This window comes from Equus asinus, chromosome 20 (genome assembly GCF_041296235.1).
Source record: "Equus asinus isolate D_3611 breed Donkey chromosome 20, EquAss-T2T_v2, whole genome shotgun sequence".
Classification (NCBI taxonomy): domain Eukaryota; kingdom Metazoa; phylum Chordata; class Mammalia; order Perissodactyla; family Equidae; genus Equus; species Equus asinus.
The window spans coordinates 18,941,360-18,967,216 of record NC_091809.1 but is presented as its reverse complement, the minus strand read 5'-3'; the positions used below and the strand labels follow the sequence as shown (position 1 = coordinate 18,967,216).

At 44.1% G+C, this 25,857-nt stretch overlaps 1 protein-coding gene and 1 pseudogene across 1 annotated transcript; one reads left to right on the top strand and one right to left on the bottom strand.

The window, feature by feature from the left end:
• The first annotated feature begins 234 nt into the window (after positions 1 to 234).
• LOC123281672 (putative gustatory receptor clone PTE01) lies at positions 235 to 13,251 on the top strand (annotated as a pseudogene).
• Positions 13,252 to 18,742: 5,491 nt separating this feature from the next.
• On the bottom strand, positions 18,743 to 21,723 carry LOC123281812 (palmitoyltransferase ZDHHC19-like). The gene is made up of 5 exons (XM_070491475.1): positions 21,605 to 21,723; positions 21,148 to 21,269; positions 20,460 to 20,599; positions 19,466 to 19,636; positions 18,743 to 19,084 (listed from the first exon to the last, which is right to left on the bottom strand). The coding sequence occupies exons 1-5, from the start codon at positions 21,721 to 21,723 to the stop codon at positions 18,743 to 18,745; spliced, it is 894 nt and encodes a 297-aa protein (XP_070347576.1).
• Positions 21,724 to 25,857: the final 4,134 nt, after the last annotated feature.

Below are 25,857 nucleotides of genomic sequence, written 5' to 3'. Positions count from 1 at the left end.
AGGAGAGGTCTGCAGCCAGACTCCAGAGAGACTCAGTTGGATAAAGGAGCAGATAGGAATGATGAAGTTAGGTGCCCCTGACACCAACCACTGCCTCATCCTTCTCCCTGGAGCAGTGACCTTGGAGCCACAAGCACAGTAAGAGTGTTGGCCAAGACAGCAGAAAGAGCCACAGTAGAAACAATTCCAAATGCGATTTGTTGAGGAATGCAGGTGATGGAACTGGGATGACCGATGAAGAGTAAGGAGCAGAGGAAGCACAGGGTGAGAGAGACGAGCAGGATGTAGCTGAGAGTCCTATTATTGGCCTTGACTATGGGAGTGTCTAGGTGCTTCGCAAAGACCCCCAGGACCACAGCTGTGAGGCGAGAGAAAGAGAGAGCTGTGCAGGCCAGGGCCGTCCCCAAGGGGTCATCATAGCCAGAAAGGTCACAGCTTTTTGGAGGCAGCGGTCTCGCTCTCTGTTGGCATACTGATGATCCGGACACCTGACACACTGATCCATGTCTGGGGAGATGTGCAAATTGGCATCCGTCCAGGTTCAGTAATTCTGTCATTCACAGGCCCCCAAGGAGGGGCAGTGGACAAGTTTACCCAAATTGTCCTCCTTTGTTGTTCTGCAGGGAATGACTCCCAGTTAATCCTGCCCATCTTCTTTACAGTAACTATCATGGTGGAAGGAGGAGGACAAACTAGCAGGAGGAGGAGGAGGACGGTACCCATAACATCTAAACCCTTTACTGAGGGCTTCCCAAGTGCCAGGTTCTGAGCTACGTGTTCTATGTAGCTGGTTTCATTTCATCTACATGATCTCCCTCAAGGCATGTGTGCATACATTATTATTATTTTACAGAAGAGGAAAGGAGCACAACATTTTTAATACAATTTTTACCCATTATGAGTCAGAAAGGGATGAAGCCAGGTTTGAATCTGGGCAGTCCGACTCCAGACACAAGACACCCAGCCATTTCCCATCCGTCACTCCAGGCAGAGACACTCTGCTCACAGGGCTCTTTCCCTCGGGGGCTCCTGGTGGGACACAGCCTCTGCTGTATCATCTATGAGAAGGTCAGCATAGATCACAAGTAGTGATGCCAGGAAGTTTCAGTACGTAACGCACCATGTAACGATGTTTCAGTCAACAATAGATGGCATATACGATGGTGGTTCCACAAGGTTATAATGGTTCTGAAAAATTCTTATCAGCTAGCGACACTGGAACCATGGGAATGTTGTACCAAGAGAAAAGGAAGCTGCAGGAGGAGAAAGGAGGAAGAACCTCCAAGAAAATTCACAGCGAAGGGTTTAGCAGAAGTTTTTGCAGACCTCAATAAGCTCCTTAAAAAGTTTGAAAACACGGACCCAACACTGAAAAGTTTTATTAATAGAGAGGAATGTTGATGACGTGTTACAAGCAAAGATAGGATACAAAAAAGAAACAAACCACCGTGGACATATTTCTGAAAAGAGTGACACCTCTTCAAGAAGTCTCAGGCAGGTCCTTCAGGAGGAATTCCAGAAGAAGCATTGTTATCATAGGAGATGACGGCTCTGTGTGTGTTATTGCCCCTGACGACCTTTCAGTGTGACAAGACGTGGAGGTGAAAGACAGTGATATTGATGACCCCGACCCTGTGTAGGTCTCAGCTAACGTGTGTGCTTGTGTCTTAATTTTTAACAGAAAAGTTTAAAAAGCAAAAACAAATTAAATTTTAAAAATAGAAAAAAGCTGATAGAATAAGGATATAAAGAAGGAAAGTATTTTTGTACAGCTGTTACAATTTTTGTTTTTTTATCTGTGTTATTACAAGAGTCAAAAAGTTTTTAAAAATGGAAAAGTTCATAAAGTAAAAAATTACCATCATCTAAGGTTAATTTATTATTGAAGAAAGAAAAGTGTTTTCTTTATGAATTTAGTGTAGCCTAAGTGTACAGTGTGTGTAAAATCTACAGTAGTTACAGCAATGTCCCAGGCCTTCATATTCACTCATGCCTTACTCACTGACTCACCCACAGCAACTCCCAGTCTTGCAAGCTCCAGCCACAGTAAGTGCCCTACGCAGATGTACCACTTTTTAATCTTTTACACTGTATTTTTAACTGTACCTTTTCTGTGTTTAGATATGTCTAGATGCACAAATACTTAACCTTGTGATATAATTGCCTACAGTATTCAGTGGAGTAACCTGCTGTACAGGTTTGTAGCCTAGGAGCCCATGCTACACCACACAGCCTAGGTGTGCAGTAGGCTATACCATCTCAATGATGTTCCCACAATGACAAAATCACCTGACGACGCATTTCTCAGAACATAGCTCCATCATTAAATGACACAGGACTGGACTTTGTAATTCAGTGCAGATCCCTTTCAGGTTCTCAGTCTTGGCTTTTCCTGTAGCTGTTCACTTCTCCCTTCATTTGTGTCATCAGCCCACTCGGTCTCAAAAGGAGACATAAATTCAGGGGTTTGCGTTCCATTCCTATTCGGGAAATTGGAGATATTTTTAAATGTACCTCAGGTGTACCTGCGGCTAAGATCTCTGGCCCTCTGCTCAAAACCTTCTGAAGACCAGGAAAACAATAAAGTTGAGTACATGGGGCTCAGAGACTGACAATTTAATTTTTAATCTTTTTGGCTCTACTTATTATTAGTGTGACATGGGGCAAGTTCTTAGTATCTCTGAGACTCAGTATTGTCATCTGACTTGATTCCTAGTTGATACAACTCCACTGAGAAAGGATGAAACAGATCATGGATGCTCTCTATGTGATCCCTATGTGATGGATCCATTTGTGATAAAGTAAGGGCAAAATCAACTTTAGATATTATCTTTAATAATAACAAGGCTGATCCTTATGTTACTTGAATTAAATATCCTGTAACCTGAAATTACAGTTTCCTTGCATATCTGACAGGACATTTTATTTTTATCCTTATGCAAATAGCTACTTAGTGTATGGAGAGAACCAGCTAGTCTCATTTATTTCAGATCCACCAGAGCCTATACCTTGTTGGCACAGAGGGGGCACTAAAAAACAAACAAAAAAATAAGTTAAATGCTGGAGAGACCCTTCAGCTGTTCAGAGAACAAAGGATAAGCAATATGGCTTCTACACCCTGGACCATTCACGCCTGTGTTTCATCTCTTTTTTAGGAACATGCCACAAGACTGGAGACAAGATAAAATAACACTGTTTGTACCTAGTCATAGACTTTCTATGGGACCTATTATTTTCCATTTAATTACATGCATAACATTCCATTATTGAAAAACCATTGCAGAGATTTTCGTGTTAAAAATATGAAGCAGAGGTGGAAGATCCAAGATGGCACCATGAGTAGTCCTCTTTGTCTCTCCCTCTTCGAGTCTACAATTATTTGGACACTCATCGCTTACCAAAGGATATCCAGATAGCATCTCAGGACGTCTGAGAGACCCACGCGACTATACATCAGAAGGCGGATGGACTTCCCTCCAGGAGGAAGGGGAGATAGGTGAAAACTCTCCGACCCCCACCGAACAGCCTAGTACCTGCAAGCGGCTTTCTTCCAACGGACGACCCCAGAAGATCAACACACACCTAGGGCAGGAGTGAGCACACACCAGAGGAGCGACGATGGAAACAGGTGACCAGAACCCTACCTAAACCCCCCGCAATTACTCCTAAACGCAGTAGGAAACTCTAGAGTTACACACTTGAGCCTGCGGGGAGAGTCTCGCCCCGCCATTGGCGGGGAGATCCCACCTGGTGTACACGGCACCCGGAGGGTCCCAGAGAGAATCACAGAGGGTGTGGCGGCCCCCCCGGCTGCCACTGCCTGCACAGCCGGGCAAGGGATTGCCGGAGATCTCAGAGAGGACTGGGGCTGGGTGAAGCTCCAGAGGCCGGCTCCTTGCCCCAGAGGGGAAGCTCCAGAGTTCTGCCCGGGCAGCAGACAAAACTCTCTGTCTGCCATTAGCAGAGGGGCCACGCCCAGCATTCACAACTCTGGGAAAGTCTCAGAGAGAATCCCAGAGGGCGAGGCGACCTCCAGCTGCCGTTGCCCGCCAGCAGGGCAAGGGATTGCCGGAGATCCTGGAGAGGACTGGGGCTGGGTGGAGCTCCAGAGGCCGGCTCTGCACCCCGGAGGGGAAGCTCCAGAGTTCCACCTGGGCAGCAGACAAAACTCTCTGTCTGCCATTAGCAGAAGGGCCACACCCAGCATCCACAACACCGGGAGGGTCCCGGAGAGGAGAATATCAGGCAGGGCAGCAGCTGACCAGCTACCACTGAAATCAGGATCTCTGGCTATCCCCCAGTCAGGGCAAAGGGCTCCCCGAGTTCCTGGGGAACAGGACTGGGGCTGGGTGGAGTTCCAGTGACCCGGCTCCGTAGCCTAGGGGGAAACCCCACAGGCTCACAGCAGCCTCAGTGAAAGCCTCTGCACAGCACTAGTAGAGAGCACCCATCCGGCAGCCACTAGGCTGGTAGACCCCGGGACAAAAGTAGCATAGCTAGGTGAGCTAACCACAGACTGTAGAAGATGCCAATAGCTCTGCTGCGACCCACAGTGGACAAGAGAGATTTTGTGGGTGCCGACAGTGCCGGAGTGGCAAATATAAGTGATCCTACCCCTGGCCGCTGGAAAAGCCCATAACACCATTGCTGACCCCAAGGAGGGAGCACGTCTAGGTGGGCTGCAACAGTAGGCACCAGCAGCCTGACGGCCCCCACGGCAGAAGAGGGAATCCAAAGGACCACTGTGACTACGAGGAGGGGCCCAGGCCCAGTTAGCAACTGTGGATAGGGTTCCTGGTTGGTGCAGTATAAACAGCTGCTCCCCCACCACACCAGCAGAAACAAGTGGAAGGAGCAACTAATCTCTATCTATATGCGGAGGCACAAATCTGCAACATCAAGAAATATGAAAAAATACATTAAATCTCCAGAACAGAAGGAAAACAACAAACACACAGACAACAATCCCAAAGAAAATGAGATATATAACCTAAATGACGATGACTTCAAAACAGCCATCATTAAAATACTCAATGAGTTAAGAGAGAATTCAGATAGACAATTCAACGACTTCAGGAGCTATGTCACAAAAGAGTTTGATGCGATAAAGAAGAACCAAACAGAAATACTGGAAATGAAGAACACAATAGAGGAGATTAAGAAAAATCTAGATGCTCTGAACAGTAGGGCCGATAATATGGAGGAAAGAATTAGCAATTTGGAAGATGGGAATATAGAAATGCTGCAGGCAGAGGAGGAGAGAGAAGTAAGACTAAAAAGAAAAGAAACTCTCTGAGAATTATCAGACACAATTAGGAGATGCAACGTAAGGATTATAGGTATACCAGAGGGAGAAGAGAAGGAGAAAGGGGCAGAAAGCCTATTCAAAGAAATAATGGCTGGGAACTTCCCAAATCTGGTGAGAGAGATGGATCTTCAGGTGACAGAAGCCAATAGATCTCCAAACTTTATCAATGCAAGAAGACCAACCCCACGGCATATAGTAGTGAAACTAGCAAAAGTCAACGACAAGGAGAAAATACTAAGGACAGCCAGGCAAAAGAAACTAACCTACAAAGGAACCCCCATCAGGCTATCAGCAGATTTCTCAGCAGAAACTTTACAGGCTAGAAGAGAGTGGAATGATATATTCAAAAATCTGAAGGACAAAAACCTACAGCCGAGAATTCTCTACCCAGCGAAAATATCCTTCAAATACGATGGAGAAACAAAAACTTTCCCAGATAAACAAAAATTAAGGGAGTTCATTGCCACAAAACCTCCTCTTCAGGAAATCTTCAGGAAAACCCCCATTCCTGAAAAAACAAAAAAAGGAAAGGGGCTACAAAACCAAGAGCAGAGGAGATAAGTAGAAGGACAACAACAGAGAGTAGCAGCTCTTCATCAGAACAGATTAAACCATGGGACGAGAAACAAAGGAAATTGAAGAAAACCGGAAAACAAGACATAAAATGGTAGTGGTAGGCCCTCACATCTCAATAATCACTCTAAATGTAAATGGATTGAACTCCCCAATCAAGAGACACAGAGTGGCAGGATGGATCAAAGAACAGGACCCAACAATATGCTGCCTCCAGGAAACACACCTCAGCCCCAAAGACAAACACAGACTCAGAGTGAAGGGATGGAGAACAATACTCCAAGCTAATAATGAACAAAAGAAAGCAGGTGTCGCTATACTAATATCAGACAAGGTAGACTTCAAAGCAAAACAGATAAAGAAAGACAAAGAGGGACAATACATAACGATAAAAGGGACTCTCCACCAAAAAGACATAACACTTATAAATATATACGCACCCAACACAGGAGCAACAAAATTTGTAAAGCAACTCTTAACAGAACTAAAAGAAGACATCAACAACAATGCAATAATAGTAGGGGACCTCAACACACCATTAACACCAATGGACAGAACATCCAGACAGAAAATCAACAAGGAAATAATAGAATTAAATGAAAAATTAGACCAGATGGACTTAATAGATATATATAGAACACTTCATCCAAAAACAGTAGGTTACACATTCTTCTCAAGTGCACATGGAACATTCTCAAGGATTGACCATATTTTTGAAAACAAAGAAAACATCAACAAATACAAGAGAGTTGAAATAATATCAAGCATCTTTTCTGATCATAATGCTGTGAAACTAGAAATCAACTACAAGAAAAAAGCAGAGAAAGGTGCAAAAATGTGGAGACTAAACAACACGCTTCTGAACAAACAATGGATTATTGAAGAAATTAAAGAAGAAATCAAATATTATCTGGAGACAAATGAAAATGAGAACACGACATACCAAATCATTTGGGATGCAGCAAAAGCAGTCCTAAGAGGGAAATTCATTACAGTACAGGCTCACCTCACTAAACAAGAAAAAGCTCACATAAGCAACCTCAAACAACACCTAACAGAAGTAGAAAAAGAAGAACAAACAAAGCCCAGAGTCAGTAGAAGGAGGGAAATAATAAAAATAAGAGCAGAAATAAACGATATTGAAACAAAAAAGACAGTAGAAAGGATCAATGAAACAAAGAGTTGGTTCTTCGAAAAAATTAACAAAATCGACAAACCCTTAGCCAGACTCACCAAGAAAAGAAGAGAGAAATCTCAAATAAATAAAATTAGGAATGAGAGAGGAGAAATCACAACAGATACCAATGAAATTCAAGGGATCATAAGAGAATACTATGAAAAACTATATGCCAACAAATTGAACAACCTGGAAGAAATGGACAACTTCCTAGACTCCTACAACCTCCCCAAACTGAATCAGGAAGAAATGGAGAATCTGAATAGGCCAATGACAAGTAAGGAAATAGAAACAGTAATCAAAAAGCTCCCCAAAAATAAGAGTCCAGGACCAGGTGGCTTCTCTGGAGAATTCTACCAAACATTCAAAGAAGACTTAATACCTATTCTTCTCAAACTATTCCAGAAAATTGAGGAAGATGGAGTACTCCCTAACACATTCTATGAAGCCAACATCACTCTGATCCCCAACCCTGACAAGGACAACACAAAGAAGGAGAACTACAGGCCAACATCACTGATGAACATAGATGCAAAAATCCTCAACAAAATTCTGGCAAACCGAATACAGCAATACATCAAAAAGATTATACACCATGATCAAGTGGGATTCATACCAGGGACACAGGGATGGTTCAACATCCGCAAGTCAATCAATGTGATACACTACATCAACAAAATGAAAAACAAAAACCACATGATCATCTCAATAGATGCAGAGAAAGCATTTGACAAGATCCAACACCCATTTATGATAAAAATCCTCAATAAAATGGGTACAGAAGGAAAGTACCTCAACATAATAAAGGCCATATATGACAAACCCAGAGCCAACATCATACTCAATGGACAAAAACTGAAAGCCATCCCTCTGAGGACAGGAACAAGACAAGGGTGCCCACTTTCACCACTCCTATTCAACATAGTACTGGAGGTGTTGGCCAGAGCAATTCGGCAGGAAAAAGAAATAAAAGGAATCCAAATAGGTAACAAAGAAGTAAAACTCTTGCTGTTTGCAGACGACATGATCTTATATATAGAAAACCCCAAAGAATCCATAGAAAAACTATTAGAAATAATCAACTACAGCAAAGTAGCAGGGTATAAAATCAACATACATAAATCAGTAGCATTTCTATACACTAACAATGAACTAACAGAAAAAGAACTCAAGAACTCAATACCATTCACAATCGCAATGAAAAGAATAAAATACCTTGGGATAAACTTAGCCAAGGAAGTGAAGAATCTATACAATGAAAACTACAAGACTTTCTTGAAAGAAATTGACGACGACATAAAGAGATGGAAAGACATTCCATGCACATGGATTGGAAGAATATACATAGTTAAAATGTCCATACTACCTAAAGCAATCTACAGATTCAATGCTATCCCAATCAGAATCCCAAGAACATTCTTCACAGAAATTGAACAAAGAATCCTAAAATTCATATGGGGCAACAAAAGAGCACGAATTGCTAAAGCAATCCTGAGCAAGAAAAACAAAGCTGGCGGAATCACAATCCCCGATTTCAAAACATACTACAAAGCTACAGTGATCAAAACAGCATGGTACTGGTACAAAAACAGGTCCACAGATCAATGGAACAGAATTGAAAGCCCAGAGATAAAACCACACATCTATGGACAGCTAATCTTTGACAAAGGAGCAGAACGCCTACAATGGAGAAAAGAAAGTCTCTTCAACAAATGGTGCTGGGAAAACTGGACAGCCACATGCAAAAGATTGAAAATTGACCATTCTTTTTCACCACACACCAAAAGAAACTCAAAATGGATCAAAGACCTAAAGATTAGGCCGGAAACAATAAGTCTTCTAGAAGAGAATATAGGCAGTACACTCTTTGACATCAGTTTCAAAAGAATCTTTTCGGACACTATAACTCCTCAGTTGAAGGAAACAATAGACAGAATAAACAAATGGGACTTCATCAGACTAAAGAGCTTCTTCAAGGCAAGGGAAAACAGGATTGAAACAAAAAAACAGCTCACTAATTGGGAAAAAATATTTACAAGCCACTTATCTGACAAAGGGTTAATCCCCATAATATACAAAGAACTCACATGGCTTAACAACAAAAAGACAAACAACCCGATCAAAAAAAGGGCAGAGGACATGAACAGACATTTCTCAAAAGAAGATATAAAGATGGCCAATAGACACATGAAAAGATGTTCATCATCGCTAATCATCAGGGAAATGCAAATCAAAACTACACTAAGATATCACCTTACACCCGTTAGATTGGCAAAAACATCCAAAACCAAGAGTGACAAATGTTGCAGAGGTTGTGGAGAAAAAGGAACCCTCATACACTGTTGGTGGGAATGCAAACTGGTACAGCCACTAAAGAAAACAGTATGGAGATTTCTCAAAAAGTTAAAAATAGAAATACCCTATGACCCAGCCATCCCATTACTGGGTATCTATCCTAAGAACCTGAAATCAGAGATCCCAAGAGCCCCTTGCACCCCTATGTTCATCGCAGCATTATTTACAATAGCCAAGACGTGGAACCAACCTACATGCCCAGAAACTGATGATTGGATAAAGAAGATATGGTATATATACATAATGGAATACTACTCAGCCATAAAAAAAGACAAAATTGGCCCATTCGCAGCAACACGGATGGACCTCGAGGGTATTATGTTAAGCGAAATAAGCCTGTCAGAGAAAGACGGACTCTATATGACTCCACTCATAGGTGGAAGTTAACATATTGACAATGACATCTGATCAGTGGTTACCAGGGAAAAGGGGGGGTGGGGGGGAGGGCACAAAGCGGGAAGAGGTGTACCCACAACATGACTAACAATAATGTACAACTGAAATCTCACAAGGTTGTAATCTATCATAACATTAATAAAAAAAAATATGAAGCAGAAAGAGAAAGGGAGATAAATCTTATTGCACGGGCTTAGACACACTTTCAGATCTGAAGCCATCCCATGTTCCAGGGCCCTAAGACAAGGATGGCTTGGTCCGCCCTGCCACATATTCCATAAAAGATCACTAAATTTTTGGTATGATATGGAATTACTTAACACACTATCCCAATAACGATTGAAATTCTTGCTGAAAACAATGACAAAAGTTTTATTAAGTTCCAAATTTCCCTTAGGGGACACACAAGTCCTGGAGATGGGTTTTATTCTCCCCTTGGCAATAAGGAACACAAGGAGAGAATGCATGATATTTACACACACTCCACATATAAGGGATGAAAGATTCAGGACTCAGACGCTGATCCCTTTATCTGTGCACCAGGGCTCTGTGTTCGCCATCACAGCTGATGAATGGTTCTCTTTTCAAACCTACTTTGGTCTCAGACATAAAATTGAGGTCAAAGAATTGATTTCTCCTCTGCGGGTTAGGGAGCTTCCCTGTGAATATGAGAGTGAGCCACTGGTTATAGGGGACACCATGGCACAGAAATTGTGGTTTATAGGGTTTTCTATGAATAGTCATGCATTTCACAATTCAGTTTGCAAATCTGAGATTTAAAATATTTGCTATAGAAGATGAAAATTTCACGTGTATTAAATATTAAATATGTATTAAATACAGATTAAATATATTTAAATGTATTAAATATATATTCAAAATATATTAATCTAAAATAATAGATGGAATAAAATGATGTCCCTCCCTCAGCTGACACATCAGTTAAAATATCTGAAGTACATGTGAATACCTCACGCAGAGATTTAAACACTATGTTATGTAAACAAGGACATTTTGAGGGTAACATGTGTAGCATACGGTTTAGATAAGCATTTCAGGAAACTGCTTATGCATACATAAATCAATTATCGAAACACTGACAGGAAAATGCACCACCAAATTCATGACTCTGGTTGCTTTGGGGGTCAGGTATGCAGAGGAATAGTATTATGCGAAGATACTGCGAAAACTCAAATTTTATCAGTAATATTCTTCATATAGAGAGATTCTAATTAAATCGCTTCTAGGCTAAAATGAGGGCATCAGTATACATGAAAAAATCCACAGATAAATATATTGATTTACTAGGAATGAGAAGCACGAGTCTAAGCAATTTAAATAATTTTTTAAAACTTTCTTACAATTTTATAAACTAGGTTCAATTTTCCCCCTATTTACAGTTGAGAAACCTGACCAGAGTTGTTTACCTTACTATCTTTACTTTTCTCCTTTGCAATTTTTTCCGATTAAACCATTGTGTGACTTGCCAAAATAATGAACCTGAGTTGCCTTCAGGCAGCCGAAGTAAGAGAATTGCAATCCTTGCATCACTAAGAATTGAGAGGAAAATTTGTTAACAAGGCATAAGAAGGGTGGCTCTTAAATATGGCTTGAATGTCTCTCCTGGCTCTAAACTCCTTAACCGTAAATAAGAGGGTTTACAATCACAAAAACAATCAATCAGTATTGCCAGGTACAACAGAGTGGAAAAAAAAAAAGGTAAATAGTGGTCTCACACACCACTATTTGGGGTTGATGCAAACAATTTTATACAAAATTAAAAATTCAAGAGGTTTTCTCAAAATTTCATTATTGTCTCATCATTCACAGGTGCATTGAACAGTAATGTCATCATTGTGGTCAGCAGAGCTGTATGACTATATAGAGTTAGCCAATCCACATTTTATCAAATGTTGAGGTTTATGAAAGCCAAGGATAAGAGTTACATATTAAATGACTTTTAAAAGATGACCTACATATTTGAATGAGCACTTATTTCCAGGAAGAAGTGAAGTCAGAAAACCAAATAATGATGAAAACCCATGAAGGTAACTAGTACTTAAAAATGTTTTCTGAATATGTACATTCAAATTTCATTTCAAATCCAGCTAATATGATCTGGCACTTATAGAATGCTTATAACAGTTGTCAATCAGGGAATTTCTAGTGTTGCCTACAAATAAAATATATTAGACTGCTCCTTAATTTCCTTCAATTAGAATCATTTTATTTTCTTCAGTGAGGAAGGATATTTCTTCTCTATGTTTTGTCTTAAAAGAATTTTGCCTCTACTTTACTGTGATCATGTTATTTGTAATGATCTTCCTCATTTAACATCCTTTGGTCGAGCGTCTCTAATTTGGTGTGGATAGAAAGCGATGAGTAACACAGAAAAGTAATGAAAGAAGAGTACTATGAAGACTGAGTTTATCCCAACTGAGAAATATTGCTGAATGTACTGGGGGTGCATGGTCTCCAAGTGTGAATACTTTACTAGTGAAAAGCATAAATCCAAAAATATAGACACAGCACTATAGTTGCCATTTTTCTTGTTTCCTTTCATCCAACACTTCTTTTTTTTATATCAAAAGGTGCCCAAGCTACATAGAACAACAAAACCTAAGACGTGTCTCAGAATTCCTCCTCATGGGACTCTCGGATGATCTGGAACTACAATCTGTTTTCTTTGGGCTCTTCCTGTCCATGTACCTGCTCACCATGCTTGGGAATCTGTTCATCATCCTGACTGTCAGATCTGACTCCCAGCTCCACACCCCCATGTATTTCTCTCCAACCTGTCCTTGGCTGACATTGGTTACGCTTCCACCACCATCCCCAAGATGACTGTGGACATCCAAAGTCACAGGAGAGTCATCTCCTATGTGGGCTGCCTGACACAGATGTCTTTTTTTTTATCCTTTTTGGATGTATGAATTGTATGCTCCTCACTGTGATGGCATACGAGCAGTTTGCAGCCATCTGTCACCCACTCCACTATCCAGTCATCACAAACTCACACCTCTGTGGCTTCTTAGTTTTGGCGCCTTTTTTTATCAGCATATTGGAATCCCAGCCACACAATTTGATTGTGTTACAACTTACCTAGTTCAAGGATGTGGAAATTTCTAATTTCTTTTGTGACCCTTCTCAACTGCTCAACCTTGCCTGTTCTGATACCTCCACCAATGACGTAGTCATGTGTTTTGTTGGTGCCACCTCTGGTTTTCTCCCTATCTCAGGGATCCTTTTTTCTTACTATAAAATTGTTCCCTCCATTCTCAGAGTCCCATCAACAGCTGGGAAGTACAAAGCCTTCTCCACCTGTGGCTCTCACCTGTCAGTTGTTTGCTTATTTTATGGAACAGGCCTGGGGGTTTACCTCAGTTCTGCTGTTTCACATTCCCCAAAGAAGGGTGTAATAGCCTTAGTGGTGTACTTGTAAATATCTATGCACGCAACATAGGAGCACCTAAATATATAAAGTAATTATTAAAAGATCTGAAAGGAGAAATAAACAGCAATACCATAATAGCAGGGGACTTTAACATTCCACTTACAGCAATGGCTAGCTCATCCAAACAGAAGATCAAGAAGGAAACACTGGCCTTAAACAACACTTTAGACCAGATGGAGTTAGTAGATATATACATAACATTCCATCCAAAAACCGTAGAATACACATGCTTTTCAAATGCACATGGAACATTCTTCAGGATTGATCACATATTAGGCCACAAAACAAGCCTCAATAAAGTTAAGAAGATTGAAATAATACCAAGCATCTTTTCTGACCATAATGGTATGAAACTAGAAATTAACTACAGGAAGAAAAGCCACAAATATGTGGAGACTAAACAAAATGCTACTGAACAATGACTGGGTCACTGAAGAAATCTAAGGGGAAATCAAAAAAATACCTGGAGACAAATGAAAATGAAAATACGACATGCCAAAATTTATGGGATGCAGCAAAAGTGGTTCTAAGAGGGAAATTTATAGCAATACAGGCCTACCTCAACAATTAACGAGAAAAAAATAATAAATGTTGGAGAGGATGTGGAGAAAAGAGAATCCTTATACACTGCTGGTGGGAGTACAAACTGGTGTAGCCACTATGGAAAACACTATGGAGATTCCTCAAAAAATACCATATGATCCAGCTGTTCCAATACAGCGTATTTATCCAAAGAACATGAAATCAACAATCCAAAGAGATTTATGCATCCCTATGTTCATTACAGCATTACTCACAATAGCCAAGACATGAAAGTAACCCAAGAGCCCTTCTAAGGATGAATGGATAAAGACAATGGGGTATATACATACAATGGAAATGGGCCATAAAAAAAGATAAAACTTCCCATTTGCAACAACATAGACGGACCTTGAGGGTATAATGTCAAGCGAATGGAAACCACTCCAGACACTTCCACCCTCGTTCCTCACTTTTCTGTTTTCCCACCTCTCATTTATTTCTACACTTGTGCCTTCACTGAACTTCACTATCCGGAAGGCCAGTTGGTTGGGGCCAAATTGTACTTCCCTAACCAAACTCACATGGCCCTGGACATCCGGGCTGAAGATCCTGAGCACCCAGTACAGTAAAGGTCAAGCCCAAAGGTCAAGTCCTTCCCTGGACACTATTGACTAGGCTCTCCTCCTCCCTGCCCTCCACCCATCGGCGGCCCCCCTCTCTCCCCCTGAGTGCAGGCCGAGTCTCACCCCACCTTCAAGGGCCTGAGCTACAAAATGTTTGTCACGACCGAAAGTGGCCCAGAAGCACCTCTGCCCACTACCAGCTCCCCTGTGTCCCTGTCACAGAGATTTTCATCATCAACACTGTTCTCCACCAAAAGGAACCAGGGCTCCACGCAGGGCACTGACCCCTGGGGGACGAAAAGTCAAGTTGGCTCCAGAATGTCCCATTGTTGCCAGAAAGCAACACTAACCATTGTGAGAGTTTGCTGTCTGCAATACTTAAGGAGTTTAAAGCATTTAAGGAAAGCTAAATGGTAAAAGGAGTTTGGTTAAATTTACAATCAAAATTTCAAATTTTGAGAAATAAATTTTGATTTATGAGATGTTTATGAAGTACGGGAAAATGTTGCTTGTTCAATGCTTAAAGGAGTGATAACTGTCGGATGAATTCACAAGAACTGACCAATAAATCGAGCCCCATCTTCTCTCCACATGGGACCCTCTCAGCCATGACTGGAACCAACAGCTCTAAGCTTCCCACACTGTCCTCTCTCACTGATCCAGACCTGGGTCTCCTGCTCCAACTGTGAGTCTCAAATGCCGTCACGCTCCACCGGACCAAGACCCAAGTGGGCGTCTTGTCGCCCCTTCTACCCACCTCCCTGCGGCCTCTGCTCTCTCACCTTCTTCTCCAGGGCTTAGGGCACCAGGCTTCTCTCTCTCTCTCTCTCTCTCTCTCTCTCCCTCTCTCTCTCTCTCTCTCTCTCTTTCTATCGCAAAGCCTTATGCATTCCTTTGTCTGCATTTTCACTCGTTAGCTCATAAATATTTGGGGGCCTCAACAATGTTCCAAGCACTGTGCTGGGGACCGAGGATATGCCACAAACAATGGAGCCAACTGTAACCTGCAGGGTGGTGAGGGCAGCTGGGGAGTGGAGAGCAGCCGAGAGAGGGGATCAGAGGGAAGAGCAGGCAGCCCAGGCCAAGACTCCACCAGGCAGGCAGAGCTGCAGCAGCCAGGAAAGCAGAGGGAGCCAGGCCCGAGAGGCTGGGGACGGCCACTGCAGGTGCCTTCAGTTTCAGATGGGGCTGTGTGGAGCCCAGAAACATCTGTCTGAGGACTGCCCACTGGTTTTGGCCACGCAGGGAACGCAGCATCAGTGTGACAGTATGAGGACAGAGGCTGAAGTGGGCTGGGGAAGGTGAAGAATGATGCTAGCGTGCATAGCCAACTCTTTCAGGAACCAGGGCTCTGCTGAGGGGAGAGTAGGACAGGTGGAGTGGAGGACCATGATGTTAATGGATGTTTGTTTTGTTTTGAAGATGAGAGAGACATGAACATGTGTAAATGATGAAGGGAAGAAATGGTAATCATAGTAACAACAGAGAGGACACTTACTAGTATGAGCCACTGTTCTATGTGTCTTACACAAATTAACCCATGCTACCCCCTTTTACAGATGGGGAAACTGAGGCACCAGGTGGCTAGGTAACATACCAAAGATCTCCCTGTTGCTATGTTGTGGAGCTGTGATTTAAGTTTATGCTGTGGAGCTGTGATTTAAGTTTAAGGTCCAGTGCCCTTGCTATATCAACTACTAAGTGGCCCCAGCAGACATTGTTGTCAGGCATGGAGGTAGGAAGGAAATGAAATCGAGGTGTGTGAAGAACACCTGAAATGGGTTCTGCAGGATATGGGAAAGAGGGCCTGCTGAAAAGAGAAGATCACACTTAGGTTTCTTAAGGCTGGAGATCCTGGATTGGGAGAGCCTCATTCTGAGCCGTGGAGGGAGGGCAGGCCTATGGCCTGACCTGGGGCTGAAGAAGTACAGGATATGGGAAGGGACAGTGCTGCCCAAGAGAGGCTGAAATGATGGACTGAGGCTGGAGAGAGAAGACAGGCAGACCACAGGGGGCTGACGAGTAAGGGCTGAGCAGAGGAGTCCCAGGGGAGCTGGGAACGAAATATGGGTGGGGTGGAGTGCCTGAGTGGTGACTAGAAGGATGGGAGGTGTGGGGACAGAGGGCTCCTCTGTCCTTTCAGCTGTCTCATTGCCTCCAGCCCTGCCCTCATCAATGTGGCCCACTACAGTCTTCCTAAAACAGCTCTGAGTCAAGTCATCATCCTGCTGAAGGAAACCCACGGCCAAGATGTTCACTTTTACCATTTCAACTCAACATTCTACCAGAGGTCCAAGACACTGCAGTAAGAAAAGAAAAAAGAGTAAAGCCATGCATGTTGGAAAGGAAGAAATGAAACTGCCCTTACTCTCAGATACATGATTTTCCACATAGGATCAACAAAAAAGTGAGTCTAGCAAAACTGCAAGATCCAAGTCCAATATATAAAATTCCATTGTATTTTCTTATAATAATAAACAAATGGAAAGGAAATTTTAAAAAATTTATAATAGCACAAAATACCATGAAGTACTTAGAAAAAATCTAACACAGTGTATGCAAGATCCATATACTGAAAACTACAAAACACTAATGAAAGAAATCAGGAACAACATAAAGAATCGGAGAGGTATCCCACGTTCATGGATTCAAAACTCAATATTCTTAAAATGTCAAATTTCCAAATTGGTCTATAGGTTCAATGAAATCCAAATGAAAATCTCAGCAAACATTTTTGTAGAAATTCACAAGCTGATAATAAAATATATATGGAAAATCAAAGGAATTAGGATACCCAGAAGAACTTTGAAAAAAACCCAAAAAAGATGGAGATCTCATATTGCGTGATTTCAAGACTTAATAGAAAGCTACTGAGGAAGACAGTGTGACACTGGCAAAAGAACAGAGTTCAGAAATACTCCCATACCTGTATAGTCAATTGATTTTTGACAAATATTCAAAGGCAACCCAATGGAAAAAGGATTTTTTTTAAACAAATGGTGTTAGCACAACTCATACGCAAAAAAAACATAAATCTTGACCCATACCTTGCATCAGATACAAAATTTAACCCACAATGAATCAGAGGCCTGAACAGGAAATCTAAAACTATAGAACTTCTAGAAGAAAACATATGAAAAAATATTTGTGGCCTTGGGTTAGGCAAAGATTGCTTAATTACAACACCAGAAACACAATCCATAAAAGAAAAACTGATATGGCACTTCACCAAATTTAAAACTTCTGATCTTTGACAAACACCGTAAAGGAAACGGGATAATAAGCAAAAGTCTGGGGAAAATATTTGCAAAACACATATCTGAATCCAGAATATACACAGAACTCTTAAAACTCAATAAGAAGAAAACAACACAATTTTCTGGAATGGTCAAAAGATTGGAACAGACATAAAATCACAGATATACAGATGGTAAATAAGAAGATGAAAAGATGCTCACCATCATTAGTCATTAGGAAGATGCAAATTAAAACCACAATGAGATACACCAAACATTTGTTAGACTAGCTAAGATGGGAAAACAAAAAACAAAAAAAACCTGACAGTGCCAAATGACAGTTAGGATGCAGAAGCAACCAGAATTCTCATATATTGCTTGTGGGAATGCAAAATGGTACAGGCATTTTGGAAGACAATTTGGCAGTTGCTTACAAAGTTAAACATTCAGTTACCATATAACCCAGCAATGCCTCTCTTAATGTTATCTACCCAAAAAGAAGGGAAAACTTTATGTTCATGGGCCTGCACACAAATGTTTATGGCTGCTTTTTTACAATCACCAAAAACTGGAAAGAACCCAAATGTCCTTCAACTGACAAATGGATAAACAAGCTGTGGTATATCCATATGATGGAATAGTACAAAGCAAAAAAAAAAAAAGAAGGTAAATTTTACTGCATGTAAAAAAAAAAAAAAAAAATCCTGCCACGGTTCCCAGGTTTCCAGGCACGAAAACTAAATTCTCCACCTGACTTTCTGGGCCTTTTCAATCTGGCCAATGCCAAGCTGGCCATTTGATTTCCCATCCACTTTCTGTTCCAATTACAACTGTCTCCTCACCGTCCTCTCAACAGCCTGCAGACTTTGGGTCTTCCCCGCCTTTTTGCAAGCTGTGCCGCTCACCTGCAATGCCCTCCCCTCTGCCCTCTGCCCACCCAAAACCCTCTCCACTGGCGGTTCTCTCTGACCTCTCTGTTCCTCCTGAGTCCGTGCTGCACAGCCTAGGGCAGGCCCTCTCTCAGTGTTCATGGGCGTCTGGCGGGGGTTATTCTGACTTCAGGTTCCCTATCAACACAAGCGCAGGATGGAGCCTCACTCACCTCACCGCCCAGCGTCCAAAATCATGCACCTGCGGCTTGGCACACAGTAGACCTGCGACCTGAGCTGAATCTGGGTCTGAAGGGCAACGAAGCACCTTCGATGGAAGTGAAGCATGACAACCAGTGTGCCGCAGAAACAGCGGAAAGTGCAGACGGAGGTCCGGGAGGGGCAAGGTGACCGCCCACAGCCCCGTGTCCTGGCGCCCCCCGGGCCCGCTTACCTTGCCCTCGTGGGAACGCTGGGCCGCGCTCACCGACCTGACCTTGATTAGCAGCAGCACGAAGTGAAGCAGCAGGAAGCCGGCGGCGGGTATGGCCGCTAGGATGCCGCCCACGAGCTAAGAACAGCGCCGCCAACCGTCCTCCGGGGCCCCGCCCCTCACCCAGACTCCGCCCCAACGGCCGCGCCCACGAGCGGAGCGGAGGGTCTACCCGCTCCCTGCGCTCCAGCCCCAGGTAAACCTCAGCACATCCTGCTGTCCAGGCCCCCGGGCTGCCTCCATCCAAGACCCTGCTAGATCCTAAACTCTCCCCCCGAGCCTCCTAGCCCCGTCCATCCCCCCGACCCTACCACCATCAACTCCTCCCAGACTGGGTCTCCCGGTGGCTTCTCTCTTGAACCCCGCCCACCACTCTCCTCGCCCCCGTGACCCAGGCCATTGGTTGTCCCCACCCTGCCCACCGCTCCCCAAGGGGGCTCCACAGCCTGATTGATACACGATGATCTTGTCCGTGGTGAATGGCAGGTGAATCGTGCGCACCAGGAAGATCAGGCAGGTGACCAGCATGGCGTCCGAGTACAGGCATAGCGACTGGACCAGCAGCATGAAGACGCGGAAATTGCTGTGACCGATGCAATGACTGACCCACTTGCAGTGGTGGTCAAATTCCTGGGTGAGAGGGAGAGTGGGCGCCGTCGAGGACCCGACCTCTGGCTTAGCCTCCATCGCCCCTAAACCTGAGCCTTACCCTAGACCCCTAGGCCATCAGCCCCTGGTCTCCAGCACTGTCTCCCTTCCCCCAGAGAAACTAAGCTAAAAAGTCCCTATCGCTGGCATTTCTGTGGTTAGAGCACTTTAGGGCTCTGTGGCTCAAGGTCACCTGTCAAGAGGGCTCTAGAGACAAGATATGCCTGGCCTTCTGTGGCACCTCAGCAGGACTTCTGTTTTCTCTTCCACTGAATGAGAGTAATAATGACACCCCCAACCCCCCAGCCTCCCAGGGTTGTAAGAAGCAGATAAGACAGCACATTTGCAAACCTTGGCAGGCTCTGCACACAAGGGAAACAAACTCTCAGAACCCAGGAGATTGTCTGGCCTGAACCCAAGAGAGGACAGGCAAATCTCCCTAGGCCAGGCCTACAGTCAGCCAGAGGGCCCTTGAGCATCTAATGTCAGCGAGCCCTGGGGTGGGACAAGGGTGTCTTTTCCCTCCCTGGCCTGACTAGGCCAAGCATAGACATGGATGCACCTGTGCCTTTCAGCACCTGGGCAGGCAGGGGCCAGCCTCCCAGGACAGATGCAGGCACAGAGGCAGTGACCTGAATGAGTGACCAAGAGTGGCTGGGAGTTACTGCCACCCTTGGCCTTTAGCAGTGGTTTCAAGCCTGCCACTGCCCACCCCCCCACCCCCCCGTGGAAGTGGGCCTCCTGGTCCCAACCAGGTGCTGGGGGGGTGGGCGGGGACAGGTGGTCAGATGAGAGGGGCGCTCACCTCCACACAAATGTTGCACCAGGTGATGTGGTAGGTCCGGAGTGGGCGGAGGAAGCAGCACTTTGGGCACCACTGCAGGAGGAAGGCCCTGTGGTTCACCCACACCACAGGCGCCATCATGGGGCCCAGTTCGTTGGAGCCTGGCATGGGAAGAGGACTGGGCAGCAACAGCAGCCCTCCCATCACTCTGCTGCTGGTGGGGGTGGGGGGCAGCCCCGCCGCATCACAGGGCTCCAGGAAGGGTGGGGAGGAGGTGGGCAGGGGAATCCCTGGTCCCCACTCAGTGGACTGACCACACTCAGAGAGGCTGGCAGTCCACAGGAAGGTAGTTTCCAGCCAGAGGAGCTCTGTGAGGACACAGGCCTTTGAAACTGGGATTGATGCTTTAAGGAGTGCATGCAGTGGGAAGGAAGAAGAGAACTGAGTGGTTGCCAAGAGCTGGCTTCTCTCCCTGGTCTGCCCCGAGCTTCCCCCACCAAGGCAAATGGAAACCTCCAGAATGCTGTTTTTCCACATCCTGGTGGCTTGGGAAATGAAGCGCCAGAAGCAGGGCCCAAGCAAATGAGGTTGTGGGGGGAAAGGGTCATGAGGCCCAAGGATGGGAGATGGGGGAGCACGTTAGGAATCATCCTTGCAGCCAGGAGCCTGTAGGCTGCTACCTCCTTCTCCCAGGGAGCTGAGAGCTCACCTTGATGCAAGATGCCAGGGTCTGACAAGTGGAGGGAAAGGAGACTGCAGAAGGTGAGGACGAAGAGGGGGCCTGTGAAAATGGGATAGACCCACTCCCCGTTCTGGGCCAGCCATCTGCAACTGAGACCAGAGCAGGACTCAGCCCTGATCTTGGGGTCCCAGAGCTCCCCCTAGGACTCAGTCCACCTGGTCAGGACTCACAGACCTTAAAGTCTGCTCTAAATATCCAGGCTAGTGACAGATCCTCAGAGGCTCCACCCAATACTACCCGCCACCACCAGCTGCCAAAGGCGCCAAGCACTCTGTGCCTCAGTGCCTTTGCACCTTCGAGTCCCTCTACCTAGAATATCCTCCATTCCCTGACCCCTCTTCTGCACTTCCCCTGCTCCATACCATGATCTTTGTTCCCTTCCATCTGTCTGTCAGAAACCTGCCGGCTTGTGTGGGAGACTCACGGGAATGCGAAGCAGAGGCCACTGACAACGAGCAGCAGCACTCCACGGAAGGCAGCAAATAGGCTTGGGAGCATCCAAGGAAGTGGGCCCTGAGGCCTGCCATCCTCTGAGAGTGGCATGGCTTGGCCCCCTCTGCCTATAGACACCCTCCCCGATCCTGGCTCCAGGAGCCCTGTGTCCACAGCAACCGCTGAAGCTGCAGGAAGTGCTGAAGCCACAGCCCAGGGTGGAAGGCAGAAGTCTCACTGTGATATCACAGAGGCTGAGGAGAATGTGGGCTCAGGGCTCTGAAGCCTGTGACCAGCCCTTCCACCAGCCACCCCTGCCAGCCCCTCTTGTGCTGGGGACTGAGAGGTCCTGTCCCGCCATGTTGGCTTCCAGACCTCATGAGAGTAGAGAAGCACGTGGGGAGAAGGATGTGATTCCAGTCGTCCTTTTAGGCAAAGTGCTAATCGAAGCACACAGTGCGCATTGCTCACTCTGTCTCCAGTTTTTCCTTTTTGCTATCACAGAATTCCACTTTGGGGGAGCGAGCAGCAAAATAATTTTCCAGCTTCCCTCGTTTCTGGGCTTTTCATGACACAATTCTGGTCAATGAGATGTAAGTGGATGTCTGTTGATTGTTTCTAGGAAAGCTTTTGTCTTCCTGATAAAAGGGGAAAAGGACACCATTGGCACAGCTCTGTTCCTTCTTCCTGTCTTGAACGTAGACGTGCTGGCCAGGGGTGTCCCCTGGACCCATTAGGCAACAAGTTAACATGCTACAGAGACAACGTTAGATGACATGTTGAGTCACTGCCCCAGTCTTGAACTGCCTCCCTCTGAGACGCTTATTATGTGAGAAAATAACTGGCTTCTCTGTTAGATGCAGCTGGCAGTTGTCATTCGTTTTAGCCACTGAACGTCCGAGCCCCTCTTTGTTTAGAAGATTCCCCAGACTATGACTGACAGCGCTAACAGGCCTGTGACACAGGTGCCACCAATTAGTCTCAGAGCTACTATGAGAAACCAACCGGGGAGTCTTTGCTGAGAGGCAGCCACTGCACACATTTTCAGAGCGCCTGTGTGTTGGAGTGTAGTGGCCATTGTGAAGATCACTTTAATTTCAACAGTGATTGTATTATTCTTGAACGTGGGTAAAATATGTAATTCCAAGATTCCTACTTTACTTTAAAAACTTGGACTGATGTGGAATGGGAGTAACTGACCTGCAACGTTCTGAGGAAATTAATTTGATTAAAACTAGAGGGGGCCGGCCCTGTGGCCAAATGGTTAAGTTCATGCTCCACTTCAGTGGCCCAGGGTTCATCGGTTGGGATCCTTGGCGAAGACCTACGCATTACTCATCAAGCCATGCTGTGGCAGCATCCCACACAGAAGAACTAGAATGACCTGCAACTAGGATATACGGCTATGTATTGTGGCTTTGGGGATAAAAAAAAAAAAAAAAAAACAAACAGGAAGATTGGCAGCTTATGTTAGCTCAGGGCCAATCTTCCCCACCAAAAAGTATACTTAAGACAAAAGGGGGCCACCCCATGACCAATGATTAAGTTCACGTGCTCAGCTTCAGTGGCCCAGGGTTGGCAGGTTTGGATCCCTGGCGTGGACCTATGCACAACTCATCAAGCCATGCTGTGGCAGCATTCCACCTGGAGTTTCTAAAATGACTTACAACTAGGATATAGAAATATGTCATGGGGCTTTGGGGAGAGAGAAGAAAAACAGGAAGATTGGCAACAGATGTTAGCTCAGGGCCAATCTTCCTTACCAAAAAGTATACCTTAAAAAAAAAAAAGGAAAAAAGAAACGGTACCCTTGGGCCAAAGGCAGCCTGCCTGACCGTGAAGTTAAAAAAAAAAAAAGAAACAGAGAGCAAAAGTCCTTTTTAACACAGAATTATTACTTTTATTTTCTTGTCTATAGAAACATATTTTTTCTTCATGACATTCAATTCTTAATTTAAACACATGTTGTAAGAATATTGTCTTATACTTGATGAGATTATATTTTAAATACTAAATTTGAAAGCTTTAGATATTTTCATTTGTTACAATGTCATATAATTGTTATATGTATGCACATTTAAAATATCTACATATTGAAATATTTAAAATTAATTTTTTAAAGTGTATGTATAGTAGAGAGGAAGAACTGACAGCTTAGAAGAGAAATGATCTTTGAATCACAGTCTGTTTTCAACCTGGTGCACTAAAAAGTTATTACGTGCCCTTTGTCTATTCTACCCGATGGTAGAGAGTTATTATCTCACTTAACGTACATGAGTAATTTCAATTGTAAGCAAATTAATAGAATGACAAAACAGAATTAATAGAATGATAGGAGATTCCTCACTTCTAGAAAAAGCTGAAAATGCTGAGTGGTTGTTATGTTACCTTCTGCTATGCTGTCTACAGGACTGTTAGTCTGATTAATAACATGGCCAACACTCTGACCCTTTCTTATCCTCAGACACCTGTACTCACATAGAGCAACAGCTCTTTGATGTTGCTGTTTTCTGATACTGGGCCCCAAATTCAGAAGAATAAAATTGGCCTTGTGTCTTTTTCTAAGCTAGGTAACACAAAAGGTTTACCACCCATCCCCACCCCCAAAACCCTTGACATAGCACTCTCAAGCATCAAAGGATGTTAAAAACATAGAGATAGGGGCCAGCCCAGTGGCATAACACTTAAATATGTGCACTCTGTTTCAGCCTCCTGGGGTTCACAGGTTTGGATCCCAGATGCGGACCTACAGACTGCTGGTCGTGCCACACTGTGGCAGCATCCCACACACAAAATAGAGGAAGATTGGCACAGATGTTAGCTCAGGGACAATCTTCCTCAAGCAAGAAGAGGAAGATTGGCAACAGATGTTACCTAAGGTACAATTTCCTCAGCAAAAAAAGAACAAAGAGAATGAACATGCTTCATATTTTCTACATGTGCTCAATGATATTGTAAGAACTGCCCTATGTATCGGGCCCATGTTGTAGGGTAAACTGATAAATAAGATTTAATCTCATTTTTGCATGGGTAACAGTTATCAATATGCAACCAAGCATGAAGAAGTTAAAATATCTTTCCTAGAGCAAAAAACTTTGAGAGAAGCTTTGCTAACTGCAGGTGTGCACATTCAGCATAATCAATTGTTGCTTCAAACCAACCAGGTCTTTGTATCCCTCCTTAGTATAGGAGTGAGCTGTCTTTCCCAGAAAGTCAAGGTCCAGACATCAAGACTCAGCCTCACAAGGCCAAATGCAGTCTGAAGATGAAAACTAACCAGAAAAGTTCAAACAGTCAAAGAAAGAGAAAGTCAGTCTTCAAGGTCAAACACAGGCTAGTGGAAAGGTGCCACCCAGCATGGCCACATGCTACCCCTCCCCTCTTCAAACCCCAGCACATGCTCTCCTTCCCCTTTCTAAACGCCCTAGCATTTTCCCTTCGAGGAGGTGGATCTGAGTTCTAACTCCCATCTCCTCCTCTGTCTGCCTTTCAATAGTAAAGCTCTTTCCTTACCACAAGCCTGGTGTTTCAGTTTTTTTCTTTATTGGTCCTACTGAATGGCAGCTAAACAAACCTGTGTTTGGGTTTGGTAACAAATATGAATAAGTTTTCAGTAATTTGGATTCTCTAGCAGAGTGGGGAAAATCATACTCGAATTCAAGTGCACTGCCAACACAAAGGCTGTCCATGAGTGGGCTTCTAAGAATATTTTATTCCTTGGTTTAAAACACATACCAATTGGAAGCAATTGTGGCACACATTTTACATACAGATTAGTCTGTATTTCCACTGTTCATTAATCCATTTTCCCCTCAGGTTAATTATCAGTGAAGTCTTCCTGGAATAATTGTGTGGACCCATGCACTTATGTACCTCACCCTAATAGAGATTCCACTCTCCTCCATTCTGACAATGTTAGCTACTCTAATAAGTTGACCTGCCTGGCCTCAACACACGGTTTCTCTGCTCCCTTCATTTTTGACTAAAGGTCACTGCTAGAAGCTACAGACCAGAGACTGGGTCTTCCAGAAGAAACATCAGACACGGAAAGCCTGAGAAAAGGATATAGGGTACAGACCTATGTTTACAACATTCCTCAAAGAAGATGATGTGACCCCCAGAGCAGACAGGGGGACCTGGAACTCGAGACTCCAGGACTACAGGGTCTGGAAACAGATGACTTTAGGAACATAGACTGTTGAGCCAGGGTTGACAGAATGAGAATTCATGACAGGTGACTGATTA

Excerpts from the sequence above, each read along its gene's own strand:
- LOC123281812 (XM_070491475.1), bottom strand. The coding sequence starts at position 21,723 with ATGCCACTCTCAGAGGATGGCAGGCCTCAGGGCCCACTTCCTTGGATG. Across the intron at positions 19,637-20,459 it reads GGTGCAACATTTGTGTGGAG|GAATTTGACCACCACTGCAA; the intron begins GTGAGCGCCCCT and ends CCTCTCACCCAG. Across the intron at positions 19,085-19,465 it reads TCACCACGGACAAGATCATC|CTCGTGGGCGGCATCCTAGC; the intron begins GTGTATCAATCA and ends CGCTGTTCTTAG.